The 13,688-nt window shown below is 44.0% G+C and overlaps 1 protein-coding gene across 2 annotated transcripts in view; it reads left to right on the forward strand.

The window, feature by feature from the left end:
• Ptprg (protein tyrosine phosphatase receptor type G) overlaps positions 1–13,688 on the forward strand; it is a 707,393-nt gene that overhangs the window by 410,497 nt on the left and 283,208 nt on the right. For both annotated transcript variants that reach the window (XM_078038562.1, XM_078038563.1), the window contains exon 4: positions 7,253–7,401. In XM_078038562.1, the coding sequence (XP_077894688.1) occupies positions 7,253–7,401 (149 nt within the window). The remainder of the gene's footprint in view (positions 1–7,252; positions 7,402–13,688) is intronic.

Below are 13,688 nucleotides of genomic sequence, written 5' to 3' on the forward strand. Positions count from 1 at the left end.
CAGTTGGAGACCAATGTTAGCAACTTAGTGAGGCCCTCAGCGACTCAGTGAGACCCTGTCTTAACATAAAAAATCAACAGGGCTGAGGATATGACTTAGTGGTTAAGCACCCTGGATTTTATCCCCAGTACTAGTTAGGTAGACATACAGACAGACAGACAAAAGGAAGACTGGTAGAGTAGAGGAAGGATAACGGGGGTCTGGGGAAGGAGAGCAGGGGTCTGGCAGATGGCAAATGGGGTTCGTGAACTGAAATTGAATTCCATGCATGTGGGATTTTGTTGGGATGAACCCATTTACTATATGTAATTCTAATACTCTGATATAAAAAGTCATCCTCTGGTATACAAAAGGACTCTATTCTTTTGAGGAATACTAGGCATGATTTGGCTCTTAACTTTATAAATTATTTTGTTCCAGAAACCCCAAATCATTGTTTCCTTCTGCTTATTAACTATCTCATCTTAACTGAATCCTGGGATTCAGTTAGGACTGATTTCCCCGCTTTTCTGTTGAGTGAGAGGCACCACAAGCTCTGTTTCTTGTCTGCTAAGCTCCATTTCCTTTTTTCTTGTCCCCTCGGCCCCATACTCTGCATTCAGGTTGTAGGTTAGAGTAGCTGCAGAGACAGAAGCACAGTTAACCACTTGCCCTGAAATTCGAGGTCACTTTGGAAGTCCCCTTTCTTTTTTATGGTGCAGAATCTTCTGCGAGACTCCTCTCTGTCATATCCTCCATGGTCAGAGGGTTACCAAGTCCATGTTGTTCATCTGTGCTACATTTACTAGTGAGTTAACTGAGACCTAGGATAATCCGTGGCTTGTCATCTCTTGGATGTCTGTTGTTCCAACACAGCATGTCCAGTGTCTTTTCGAATAACTGCAGGAACCTCTTTTTTTGTTTTCTACTGACCAATTTTGGTTTCCTCTCAAGCCTTCTCCATAGCGTAGCCATAGGAATCTACCTAGTTCTCTAATCTGATCTTGCTCATCTCTCTTTCCTTTTCTCTTTGGTAACCATATCAATGACTTCCCATTATTCTTGGGCCAGAGACAGGTGGCTCACTATATCTGCCTCTTACTACATTCTGCTTTCTGGGTAGAAGTCACTCTGGCTACCTCCTCCTTAGTCCTACTCCCACCACTTCCACTACCACAGGACCTTTGCATAAACTCTCTCTCCCTTGACTTGGTCCCTTCTTGTGAGCATTTCCCCAGGGAGCTCTCCTGGTCAGGCAACTCCTATCAAATCTTGACATACCCTGAATTAGATGCCCATTTGCTAGTACCTTTGCTTCTGCCATCTGTTTAGTCCTCAGTGCCTGTCATTCCAATTGACCTTCAGCTCCACGAGGGCAGGAACTATGTCTGATATTCCTGACTTCTCTTCCTCAGCAATTATTCTGTAACTATTTTTTGAGTCTGTACAATGGCACACGCCTGTAATCCCTCAGGCTCAGGAGGCTGAGGCAGGAGAATTGCAAGTTCAAAGCCAGCCTCAGCCACTTAGTGAGGCACTTAGCAACTCAGTGAGACCTTGCCTCAGTGGGAGGCTGGAACTAGATCCCAGGCCTCCTGGCTTTCAGACCCTGGCCCTTCCTTTTCACCAAGAGCCCCAGGACAATACAGAAGTCAGTATGTTAGAGGGTGGTCTGTGGTCCTGTGTTCAGATCCAGTTTCGCAGGCTTTGCTGGCTGAACAGAGCTGCAAATGGGAGAGGGGGTTCAGATGGCGAGCAGTTGGCATGCCTCCCATTTATTTTTCTTTTAAATTTTAGCACCAACTGCTGTTTACATAGATTTGTGGTGTGAACATTTGCTTTAGCCCAGCATTATATACACACATTCAACTTCAGTTATCAACTCTTGCTGGATATCCTGTGAAAAACTGCCCCGAATGCCAGGGCCGAGGTCATCCTTTCAGAGATAGAAGGAAACCAATGCAATTCTGTCTTCACCCAGCAATCTGACTCCCTCACTGACCCTCGTTCCTGAGCAGAACCTATGGCTTCCTTATATTATGGGGGTCGCCAGACCCGGGGACAATCTGGGGAGAGCCATGGATCCTCTCCCTAGGTTAATTACTTGACAAACAGCACTTCCCTGGAGCCGGCTGTCGGCTGGGACATCCGTGTGAATGGCTTTTCTGAGTATTCTTCTTGTGTCCACCTTTGTGATCCTCTTTCGGAATCTGTGAAGTCCTTGCTGTCTTATTCCAGTCTTACAGAGCAGAGGTACCAAAAGATGCATTTTTTTCTTAAAACATGGACTATGTGCAATCTAGGTTTCCAATTCCGACTCCTGGATTCCTGAAGTGCAGCTGTGCTCAGAATGTGACTTCTCATTTCAAGGGTCATGGATCCAGAGCGCTGTAGGTGGCTGCCACCGTGGGTTTTTTGACCTCTGGGTTACGAGGCCCTGACCTGAAGCTCCCATCTTCTTCTGCTTTCTCCATCCTACTGCTTCCATTTTACCATAAGCCGTGTTAGTCCCCGGGGCCCGTTCTAGACAATCAACTCTCATGTACACATTTCCTCCTCCTCCTCCTCTCTCCCCATCCGTCCTGGACAGTTCAGTCTGCCATCTCAAAATGCCATTTCAGTGAGTTGGCTTCCACCAGAAATAATCCGCAGAGTTCTGGAGACTGGAGATCCCAGGTCCAGGCAGTGGTAGACTCTGTCTGGTCAGGACCTGCTGAGAAGAGGGACCTTCTCTCTGTGTCTTCGATAGGGAGGTCCTCTTTCAGGTCCTTGTGAAGGGCACTAATCCCATTCATGAAGACCCCACCCTCATGACCTGATCCCTTTCCCATGAGCCCCACTCCCTCCTAATTCCTTCATGTTGGAGATCAGGCTCTGAGTTTATGAAGTTTGTGTGTGTGTGTGTGGGGGGGTATATTAGTATATTAGTATATTAGTATATTTCTCCTGATGAGAACATTTAGAGGAGGGAAAGTTTATTTGGGGCTCATTGTTTTGGAGGTCTCATTTCATAGTTGGCCAGCTCCATTGCTCTGGGCCTGAGATAAGGCACAACATCATGGCGGAAGGAGGAACGCAGCTCAGGACATGGCACCAGGAACAAAGTATATACCCCCAAAACAGGCCCCCAGGGACCCACCTCCTCTAGCCACACTCTAGCTGCCTATGGTTCCACCCAGCTAACCCCCGAGGGGATTAATCTATGGATGAGGTTATACCTCTTATAACCCAGTCATTTCACCCCTGGACTTTCTTGCACTATCTCCCACATGAGCTTTTGGGGGACACCTCCTGTCTAAACCATGACAGGGGAGCTCGATCACAGGCTGTGAGGCCAATCTTGGACCCTCTTGCATATCTACGTTCAGCTGTTATGGCCCTTGTTTTAAAATCTGCTTTTGTTTATTATTCTTGTAATGTTATATACTCGCTTTTATTTTTCAGTTTGCTTATTTTGTTTTCATGAAGTCAAATGGATTTTAAAAGAAAGCTTTTTATGAGCATCATCCGTAGGAAAGAACCCCCATGCTCTTTGACATAGATAGAGTTACTGTGAGAAATTTTATGTGCATGGTTTATGGAAAATAAATCAGCTTCCCATGTTATCAAAATCTAGTTTAATACTTTCAGGGCAAAAGGGAAGGGAGTGTGTGCCAAGGATTTGTAGAGCACCAAACAGGAGATTTTCTTTTCCTTTACGTGATCCAAGGGATAGAAAGAATCCATAAGAGCAAATATCTTTTTAACAGCTGTGTTTTAGTGAACTAGAAGTATCAATCACCCCTTAAGTTCTGCTCCAAGAGAGTATTTGGGCTATACCTGGCCTTAGTGGTGGCCCTATGTCATGATGCCTCTTATTTTCTTTCTTTTTTTGAGTGGGAAGGAGAGAAGGGGATGGTGGTACTGGGGATTGATCTCAGGGCCACTAAACCACTGAGCCCCATCCCCAGCCTTATTTTGTATTTTATTTAGAGACAGGGTCTCACTGAGTTGTTGCTTAGGGCCTCGCTTTTGCTGAGCCTGGCTTTGATCTTGTGATCCTCCTGCCTCAGCCTCCCCAGCTGCTGGGATTGCAGGCATGTGCCACTGCAGCTAATGTGATTCTTATTTTCTTCCAAGACCATGTTGCTTTCATGCTGAACTCTATCTAAAGGGACAGTTCCACCTGAGTGGCCACCCCACTCCCTGTGCTGTACCCACGTTCCAGGCTTGATTCTAGAAATAGTTGACAGATCCCCCATTGCTCACATACCTTCCAGATTCCTGGCACTATACTCAGCTCTTTGGGAATGTGATTGCCTCTAAGTGTCAAAGGAGCCTCGAAGCGCAGGCAGGCAGTGTTGGTACTGCCATTTGATCAGTGGGGTAGGATACCTGCCTGAGGTCACGCCCCTGCCAAGTGGCAGGATGAGATGCCAGTCCTCTTGGAGCTGAAGCTCGTAGGACATACTGTGTTCTCCAGTAACTACCTTTGCTCCCTTCTGTTTTGAAATGATGGCCATCCTCAGGGGTCATTAGAAAATTGTTACAGGATAGCCAGGATGATGCCCCCTCCCCAGTTTTATAAGTAAACAAATATAGAATCCATTCTTGAAAGGGGCGAATGTGCATGAGGCACGCTGTGTGCTCTGGTGAGAAATACAAAAAAATGAAAAATGAGATTAATGTTTCAGATTGTACAGTTCCCTAATTATGCCTTTAATTATTCATATAAAACAAGTAAAATGACCCCTGACAGAGACATAAATGATTTAGGATAAAATCAAATATTTATAGGATGACGCTGTACTCCCTGTGTGTATTGTAACAGATGCACTCAGAATCTTTGCCTTCGTTCTCTGGATGTAAAATTTTATATATTGAATTTATAGCAGCATGAAAATAAGCAACAGTATTTAGGACTCTATTGAGTTAATACCTGGGTGTTTGACATTGGATTGAAAGGTATGTGCAACGTATTATCTGATATTTTGGAAGCTACATCTTTATATATATGTCATTTTAGATATTATCTTAGCTAATATTTTATCTTCCAAGATATTACATTTTCCAGGTCATGGAAGGATAATCTCTTTGCTTTTGTTTACCTTTTAATGTTTTAATTTGAGACAGTGTCATGCCAAGCTGCTTAGGGCCTCACTAAGTTGCAGAGGCTGATATCCAACTTTTGATCCTCCTGCCTCAGCCTCCCAAGTTGCTTGGATTACAGACATGCACCATCATGTCTTGCTGTGTTTTTTTTTTTTAATTTATTTTTTAGCTGTGGGTGAACACATACCTTTATTTTATTTTTACGTGGTACTGTGTATCGAACCCAGTGCTTCACGCATGCCAGGCAAGTGCTCTACCACTGAGCTACAGCCCCAGCCCACGCCTGGCTGTTTTGTTTCTGGTGTATCAGGGATTGAACTCGGGCATTGCACCACTGAGCCCCATCCCCAGCCCTATTTTGTATTTTATTTAGAGACAGGGACTCACTGAGTTGCTTAGCACCTTGAGTTTGCTGAGGCTGACTTTGAAGTCAAGATCCTCCTGCCTCAGCCTCCGGAGCTGCTGGGATTACAGACGTGCACCACCACACCTGGCTTGTTTATCTTCTTAAGTGGTTAGTAAATCAAAAGGAGGAAGCACTCTGTGAAAATCATATCAAATTCAGATTTCCATGTGGTTAAGCAAGGCTTCACAGGAGGCTGGCCTCAGTTATGTCATTGGGTAGGCCTTTGGCTGCTTCTGTGGCATAAAGCCGAGACCTCATAAGTGCACCAGAGAGGGCGACTACTCTGTTAAGCCTAAAATATTTACCAAATGCCTCTTAACGGGAAAAGTGTGCCAACTCCTGTTCTAAAACATGACCCAAACAGGAAAAAAAAAATTAGAATAATACCCTAGCGTGTTTAATTGGCACAAGAAACACTTGCTTTTACTTCATTTCATCCTTTAATTTGCTGTCCCGCTAATTGAACGTTCCCTGTATATTTTCTCAGAAGTTGGAGAAAAACTGCCTTTTGAATGCAATAAAAAGGGATTTATATGACTAGGGTTCCTTCTCTTGCGTTTAATGCTTCCTTTATATAGAAGAAGTACTGAAACTAATTGCCCTGTTTTAGAAATGGGTCATTAGTCTAGTCCCTATCTTTTATGGAGACCTCATTTGCATGCAGGGTTTTTCTCTGAAGCTCTAACTGGGATCTCTTCAGCAAGAGGAGACAAAGAGGATCTGAGAGCTTTCCCATGGCCCACACAAGCTTGGTTTTTGGTCATAAGCCATTCGGTATATTGGTTGGCATCTTACATGTACTTAGTAAGGATGTGTTAAATGAACTAATGGATCCACTTTAGGAAAAAGAAAATGTATCCCTTTTAAAATAGAAACTAATATGTACGCATTTAGATATTAAGATTCTTTTGCCAAAATAAATTTCTCCAAGAGCCTTAATCTAAGTTGTTCTCCAATTTTCTTTCTCCTTGTTCAAGAAGGAAAGATGTGTTTTTGCAATGAAGGCTGTGATCAGGTAGAGATCCCCAATGTTGTGCATGCTCTCACGATTTTGTTTTCCCTCGTGGACTAAGGGAAGTATTCATGTGTTTAGAATTAAGAGTAGAGAAGTTCTAATTTGCAATGTTCGAGTGACTTAATAAGTAGATTTTTCCACTGCAGTTTCCTGGGCATGTTTATCAAATGTCAAGACTGCCATTGCCAGTCCTAATTGTCTTCTAATTTTTGCATTAATATTGGGAAAACTTGCAAATTCCCTCCCTGATATCTTTCCTGTGTTTTCTGATCAAAGAAACATGCTTCATGCATCTGGCTCAATGTATACATTTCCTGTCTCATTTTCAAACCTTGAGTCTTGGGGTAGCCCCAGGAAACAGTGCTTAAAAAGAAACATCTCACTCTCCTGATAGTTTTGATTATCATGCTAATTTAGGAGACACTGTTGCAGACCAACTTAGTTTGTCATATATTCTCTCTCTCTCTCTCTCTCTCTCTCTCTCTCTCTCTCTCTCTCTCTCTCTCTCATATGTTAAATGGATAAAAAAATTCTGAGATTTCTCTCTCTGGGAATTGTCATGATGGAGAACCTACGGGTGATCTAAGCGTGTTCTGCTGCTAGAATGTCCTAATTTCTTCATGCCGGTGGTTTTGACTTGTTGTTTAATAGGTTGGTGAGGAGATAATTCCCACCATGACAATCATGAACTTTATTAGAAGCAACAGAAACAATCCTTCCTCAGGGTGTGAAACTCACAGTGTGTTCCCCTTCTCTTTTAGTGGCCATCCTTCTCAAAGACGACTATTTTGTGAGTGGTGCTGGCCTGCCTGGCAGATTCAAAGCCGAGAAGGTGGAGTTTCACTGGGGCCACAGCAATGGCTCTGCGGGCTCCGAACACAGCGTCAATGGCAGGAGGTTTCCTGTGGAGGTGAGAGAAGATCTCTAGAGATCTGCAAGCATGGCTGTCCTTTGAATGTTGATGTTAATCACATGCTCTTTCCTTACCTTAATTTTTTGTACAAATCAGACTGGATAAAAAGAAACATTTCTGCCAAGAAATCCTCCATAGGCTGGATATCGTGATGCATGCCTGTAATTTCAGTGGCTTGGGAGGCTGAGGCAGGAGGACCGCAAGTTCAAGGCCAGCCTCAGCAACTTTGCAAGGACATTTGCTCAGCAAGACCCTGTCTCTAAACAAAAATATCAAAACAGGGCTGGGGATGTGGCTCAGTAGTTAAGTGCCCCTGGGTTCCATCCCTAAGTACCAAAAAAAAAAAAAAAAAAAAAAAGCCCATATCTATAGCATGTTATCTGGATGCTTCCTACCAGGCCTCTCCTCCTTTGTTCAAGGGGAGAAATAGGGTAATTGCAGGCATCCTGGTTTGGTGGACTCTCCCCTGGTCAATGCAATTGATCATTTGTTGATTTGACAGTCTCTTTTCACAGTTCATTTCTGAAACGTTCTTTGCTCTCCGAAGCCAACATTTTGTGTGACACTTGGGTGACTTTCATTGTCACTCTTTGGAAAACTAGTGACATATGAAGAAGGGTCTCAAAACCTTCTTTCATTTGTGAAGTTGTTTGGAGGGTTTTCTGCTCCTGGTTGCTGTTGAGAAAGATGCTCTGCTAGTGGCCTGCATCCCTGTTAACTTTGCCTGGATGGATGGTGACATTTTGCTTTAGTCCTGACATACCTTACACCTTTTTACAGACCCTCGTTGCTGATGTGCAGGGAGGAGAGGGATCTGGTCACCAACTCCGTTATTAAGCTTAGCTAGGGATGCGACTTCCCTTCTGTGGCTGACTCATTGTTGTGAATATTCTTCTGCTATGATAAACGTGTTGGTTGGCTCCCGATGTGGTCAATCTTACAAGTGTATGGAAGGTCTAAAATGAATGTATTTCCTGTCTGTGATTCTACCCAACCATGGAGTGACTCTGAACTGGTAGCATGTTATCATCCAAGGAGCCAAGTGGCCAAGGACTATTTCCAACCTTTAACATTTCTTGTCCTGCTCTGTGAATCCAGTGAATATGGTACCACCTAGGGGTTCTGGGTTTATTGTCCCTGTTCAACAAAGAATTGAAGAACAGACACAGATAGCAAGCAAGAAGTAGGTTTATTGCAAAATTGACAGGGATAGACCTCTCCCAAGGGAAGGGGCCTCGGAGCTGGGAATCTAGTGGGGGAGTTCTGGCCTGTTCTTTTTATGGTCTCTGAAATTTCCTCCTTTCCTTATCTCCTCCCCTGTCCACGTGTGCCCCCCTGTCCATGTCTGTTTTAGTTTTTCTCTTGGATCCCTGCTTAGGAGCACGAGTACGGAAGTGTCTGTCTGATTGGGTCCCTGCTTGTGTCCAAGAGCACTTTGGTCCAGCAGGAGGCTGACCTCATCAGAAGACCCTCTCTGTGCTCCTCTGTTCTGGCCCCGCCCCAACCTCCTCACTCACCATCTTGCCCTGGCCTCCTCGGCCCTTCTACATCTCCCTCAAATACTTGAGGCTCCCTTCACAAAGAAAATACATGTGCGAATCCACATAGAGGTGTTCATTTGCTTCTAGTTGCTGTGAGCCTTTGGGGCACGTTCCAGATCCAAACCCTAACCACATAGACTTGCATGTAATTTCTCGGGTTTTATTATTCAGCCCCGCGCCTTATGTCTGTGTTTGGACCTTCTCTGTATCCTTGGAGCTTAGGTGAACGTGCCCTATAAGATGGGGAAAATCTTTGTTTATAGAAACTTTCAAAGATAATAGGGGGAAAAAATTCCAGGTCAGTTCTGTGATTCCCCAAATCTGTGATCCCAAAAAAATTACATAATCATTTTTGCAGCAGATTCTAGATCAGCATTCTCTCTATCAATTCAGTTCTGACACCTTCTACCTGATAGAGCTTCAGATCCAGTCTGGAGCCTAGATCTCTGGAACGTCTGTCCAACCCAAATTGGGGCTCCCTTAACCCACTCTTTGCATCCCATTAACTTGCTTGAGTGGCTCACAGAACTCAGGAAAATAGAAATATTTCCTTGTTTATTTTGAAGAATATCTTAAGGGATACACACAAGAAGGCAGATGAAGAGATACATAGGGCACCATCTAGAAGAGTCCTGAGCACAGGAGCTTCTGTCTCCATGGGGCTGGGGTGTGGCACCCTTCCTGCACATGGTTTACTCCTTGTTCACTTTCTTGTAAGATGCCAGGGATCCATCTGTCTTAGAGATCTCCATGGTCAGTTTTCTGTCACTCTGACAAAATACCTGAGAAAATCAACTTAAGACAAGAAAAGGTTCCTGGTTTTTTGTCCATGATCACTTGCCTGCATTTTTTCTGGGCCTGTGGTGAGGCAGAGCATCATGGCAGGGAAGTGCCTGTTGGAGCTTATCTCCTGGTCACTAGGAAACTAAAGGAAAGAATTAGAAGAAGGGACCTGGAATGAAAGGGTACATCTGCAGTGATGTGCTCCCTCCAAGAAGGCACCACCTCCATAGTTTCCACTACCTCCCACTAGGTCATGAAGTTATGAATGCATGAATGGATTAATCCATGAATGAGGTCAGAACCTTCATGATCCAGTCTCCTCCCCCAGGGCCCACCTCCGAATACTGCTGCCATGGGGACCAAGCTTTTAACACATGAGCTTTGGCAGACACTTTAGATCCAAATCCTAGCACTCTGCAAACCCTATCCCTTGGGATTTAATAGAGGATCCATTTAAACACGGACAGCCCTAAGGAAAGGTAACTGGACAAAAGGAATGTGAACCATTGCTGATCCTGTCTCTGTGCTCCTCTGCCTCTCTGTGCAATATTCTTTCTGCCTGGGTACAGAAGAGGTGTCTTAGGATCTATTAGCATACAAGGCAGGTTTATTAGCTCTTCATTTCTGTCACCAAACTACCTGACAAGACCACCTTAAAGGAGGGGATATTTATTGGGGGCTCATGATTTCTGAGGTCTCAGTCCATAGATGGCGGAATCAATGTCTCTTGGGTCCCATGTGAGGCAGCATATCAAGGTGGATGGGTCCAGAGAAGGACAGCTGCTTACCTCATGGCAACCAGCAAGCAGAGAATAGAGGGAAGAGGGGAAGGGGCCGCAGGGAAGATGCACCCTTCCAGGACATGTCTCCAGTGACCCATTTCTGCCAGCCACACTTCACCTGCCTACAGTCACCACCCAGTGAGTCCCTTCAAACCAGGGTGAGCTGAATGGTCAGGTTACAGTTCTCATAATCCAATCATTTTACCTCCAAGTATTCCTGCATTAACATGCCAGCTTTTGGGGGGACACCTTGTATCCAAACCATCATAACAGGTTACAGAATTTCTCCATGGGCAGCTCCAAGGCAGAAAGGTAGAGTTTCTCCGACTCAACTTGGGGAAGGGATTCTAGTTTCTGTGGTCTACCTTGGAGAAGGGATAAGGAATCCTGGATGGAAACCAAAATATGCATATCTTAAGACCACATGCTCATACTGACGCACAAAGAGATCTTCCCACCCACTGTTCCTTGAAGAAACCAGCGATTGCTACTCTGGGAAAACAGTTCATACTCTTTCTCATTGAGCTGACAGATTCTCAGTACCCAGATCCTCTCCCTGCACTGGGAGTTCTCTCTCTCTGGACTTCCTGTCCTAGTCACACTAATTATATATGTCTCCTGTGGAGGGATTCTACTTCTCCTCCCTTTGAATGGGATGAATCATTTCTTAGAAGTCTTGCTTTATTTATACTTGGAAAACTTGATTTCAAGAAGCCAAATGACATCATGCTTTTCTAAGTGTGGGGTTTCCCTTCTGGTCTTGCTGTCGGGTTCCCATTGGCAGTGAGAGTGGAAGGGGCAGTCTGGGTCCAGCCAGCTCTGCTCAGAAGCCTCTTTGTCTTCAAATTGGGTTACCATTTGTTCCATTCATGTTTTTCTGGACAAAAGACCTGTGCTTGAAAGCTTGAAAAAACTTAATCGGGCAGCTACCTTGGCAAGGAAAAAGTCTGTGGAGCTAGGAACTGGGAACCCCAACTTCATTTGTCACCACCTCCTCTAATACCTAGACAGCCCGTCTCCTCCTTATATTTTATTGTGGAAGAATGCACAGAATAGATGCATACTTTCATGAAATCTTATTACTTATTTTAAAATAAGCGTCTCAGTTTTCCATTACTTAAAACCATTGCATTCAGAAGCTAATCCACAGTGGCATCTACGACTGATTGTTTTGACCAAGTCGCTTAAGGTTTTTTTTTTTTTCTTTTTATCAGATGGTAGGTAAGGATGCCCATATTAATTGGGTTTCTCCTCCAAGCCCATCAGGTTGCACGCTTGCTTTCTGCAAATGTGATGATCATGTTCAATTTCTTAGTGGTATCTTTGGAGGAACTCAAATTTCAGAGATGAGAGGTAACGGAAGCAAATTTAACTTTAAAATATGCACAACCCAGTTGCTCACTTTTGTCCAAAATGTGTCTGCAATTTTTTATGTTAGGTTGCTTTATATGAGCTCTTTATTAATGCTATTTCTTTCTGAAATTTTTATACTGTTTGAACATCTCCGTGTGGATTATTTCTTTTCATGTAACTACATCATACTTCAAGAAACTAGAGTGAAAGTTTAAAAAAAATAATTAATGTGTGATGGAATAATTTAGCAGCATTGAGGATAGTATTTATCTTGTATGTACTGTGCATGAGGGCTAGGGGACAGTCATTGCAGGAGATTTCACTGGGACTGGTAGAATAATTCAGTGGTGGCTCTCAACTGAGGGTGATGTCCTATCCACTGTCACCCTGGCCAAAGTCCAGGAAGCACTGTCTGGAGACATTTTTGATCACACCATGTTAGTAGGGATATGCTATTTGATTCTAGTGTGTAGAAGACAGGGATGCTCCACAACTTCCCAGTATCCACTGCATATGGTACCCAGATGTTACTCGTGTTACCACTATGAGCCACAGGATCAGAGAGAGCAGGGTGTTGAGTGGAACTGAGTCTTTTAAACACATTTGGAGACTGAAGACTTGATGGGTGCAGTGGCACATGCCTGTAATCCCAGCAGCCTGGGAGGCTGAGGCAGGAGGATCATGAGTTCAAAGCCAGTCTCAGCTACAGCGAGGCCCTAAGCAACTCAGTGAGACTCTGTTTCTAAAAAAAATACAAAATTGGGCTGGGGATGTGGCTCAGTGGTCAAGTGCCCCTGAGTTCAATCCCCGGTACAAAAAAAAAAAGAGGACTTGTCTCTTGTGATGGTTAAGAGGAATCGTTCTTTGCCTTGTGCCCTAATAGAATGACTGGTCCTGCCTGTTAGACTCTACTGTTCATACAGTCACAACCTTGGGAATTTCAATAGCTGGCTCAGTCCTTCAGCCCCTACAGGCTGAATTTGAAGCTTGTGCCCCACATGAAGCTGGAGCCGCTCCCTGGGGGTAAGTGGCAACAAGCCTGCCTTGTAGGTTTTGATGCTTTCCAGGAATGCTCTCAGGTCATCTACAACGTGGGCATTCAGAAATTGGAGCGCTCCACATTTTCCTGGCTGAAATCCTGGATTTGGTTTTGCAGGGGCAACACTTAGAAACTTCCAGTTTGATAATTAACCAAAGACAGTCCCGTAAAGACGAAAGAAAACAAAAACTCGTCCTTTGCCAGTGTTCTGGACAGCTCAGTTAAAGTCAGAAAAGAGAGCCTCAGTAATTGCAATGCCGAGCCTCAGAGACTAGACCCTATTTGGGTCCTGAAACAGCCTCAATGCCCTAACTTTTTTGAGCTTGATTCTCTGCCTGAAGGTGAGCTTTTCCTGAGTCTTTTGTTGTGGAGGGGTGGGGACAGAAAGGTAAACCAGAAAGTCACAGACCATGCCTTTAGACTATTTATACATAGTGATGCCATAGAAATTGAACAGTCATGTCAATGCCTATCTAGTTCCAGGTTGACTAGTCTTAGAAGCAGAGGGACATTTTGCCACAGATGAAAGATTGTTTCATATGTCAAGAGCTTTGTAATGTTTTGAACAATTAATAAAAAATAAATAAAAATAAAACATAAAAAAAGAAAGATTGTTGTTGAGTTAATAATATTTACACAGATGGAAGAGATGGATTGGAGCCTTTTGGTAGGACAGGGATGTCCAAAGGCCCTGGGGCTGACCATGCCTGGTGGGTTTTGGTAAAAATCCAAAATATTTACTTGTTAATTCCTAGAACCTGTGAATATGTTCCTTCGCATGGCCAA

The sequence above is a fragment of the Ictidomys tridecemlineatus genome, chromosome 2, assembly GCF_052094955.1.
Source record: "Ictidomys tridecemlineatus isolate mIctTri1 chromosome 2, mIctTri1.hap1, whole genome shotgun sequence".
NCBI lineage: Eukaryota > Metazoa > Chordata > Mammalia > Rodentia > Sciuridae > Ictidomys > Ictidomys tridecemlineatus.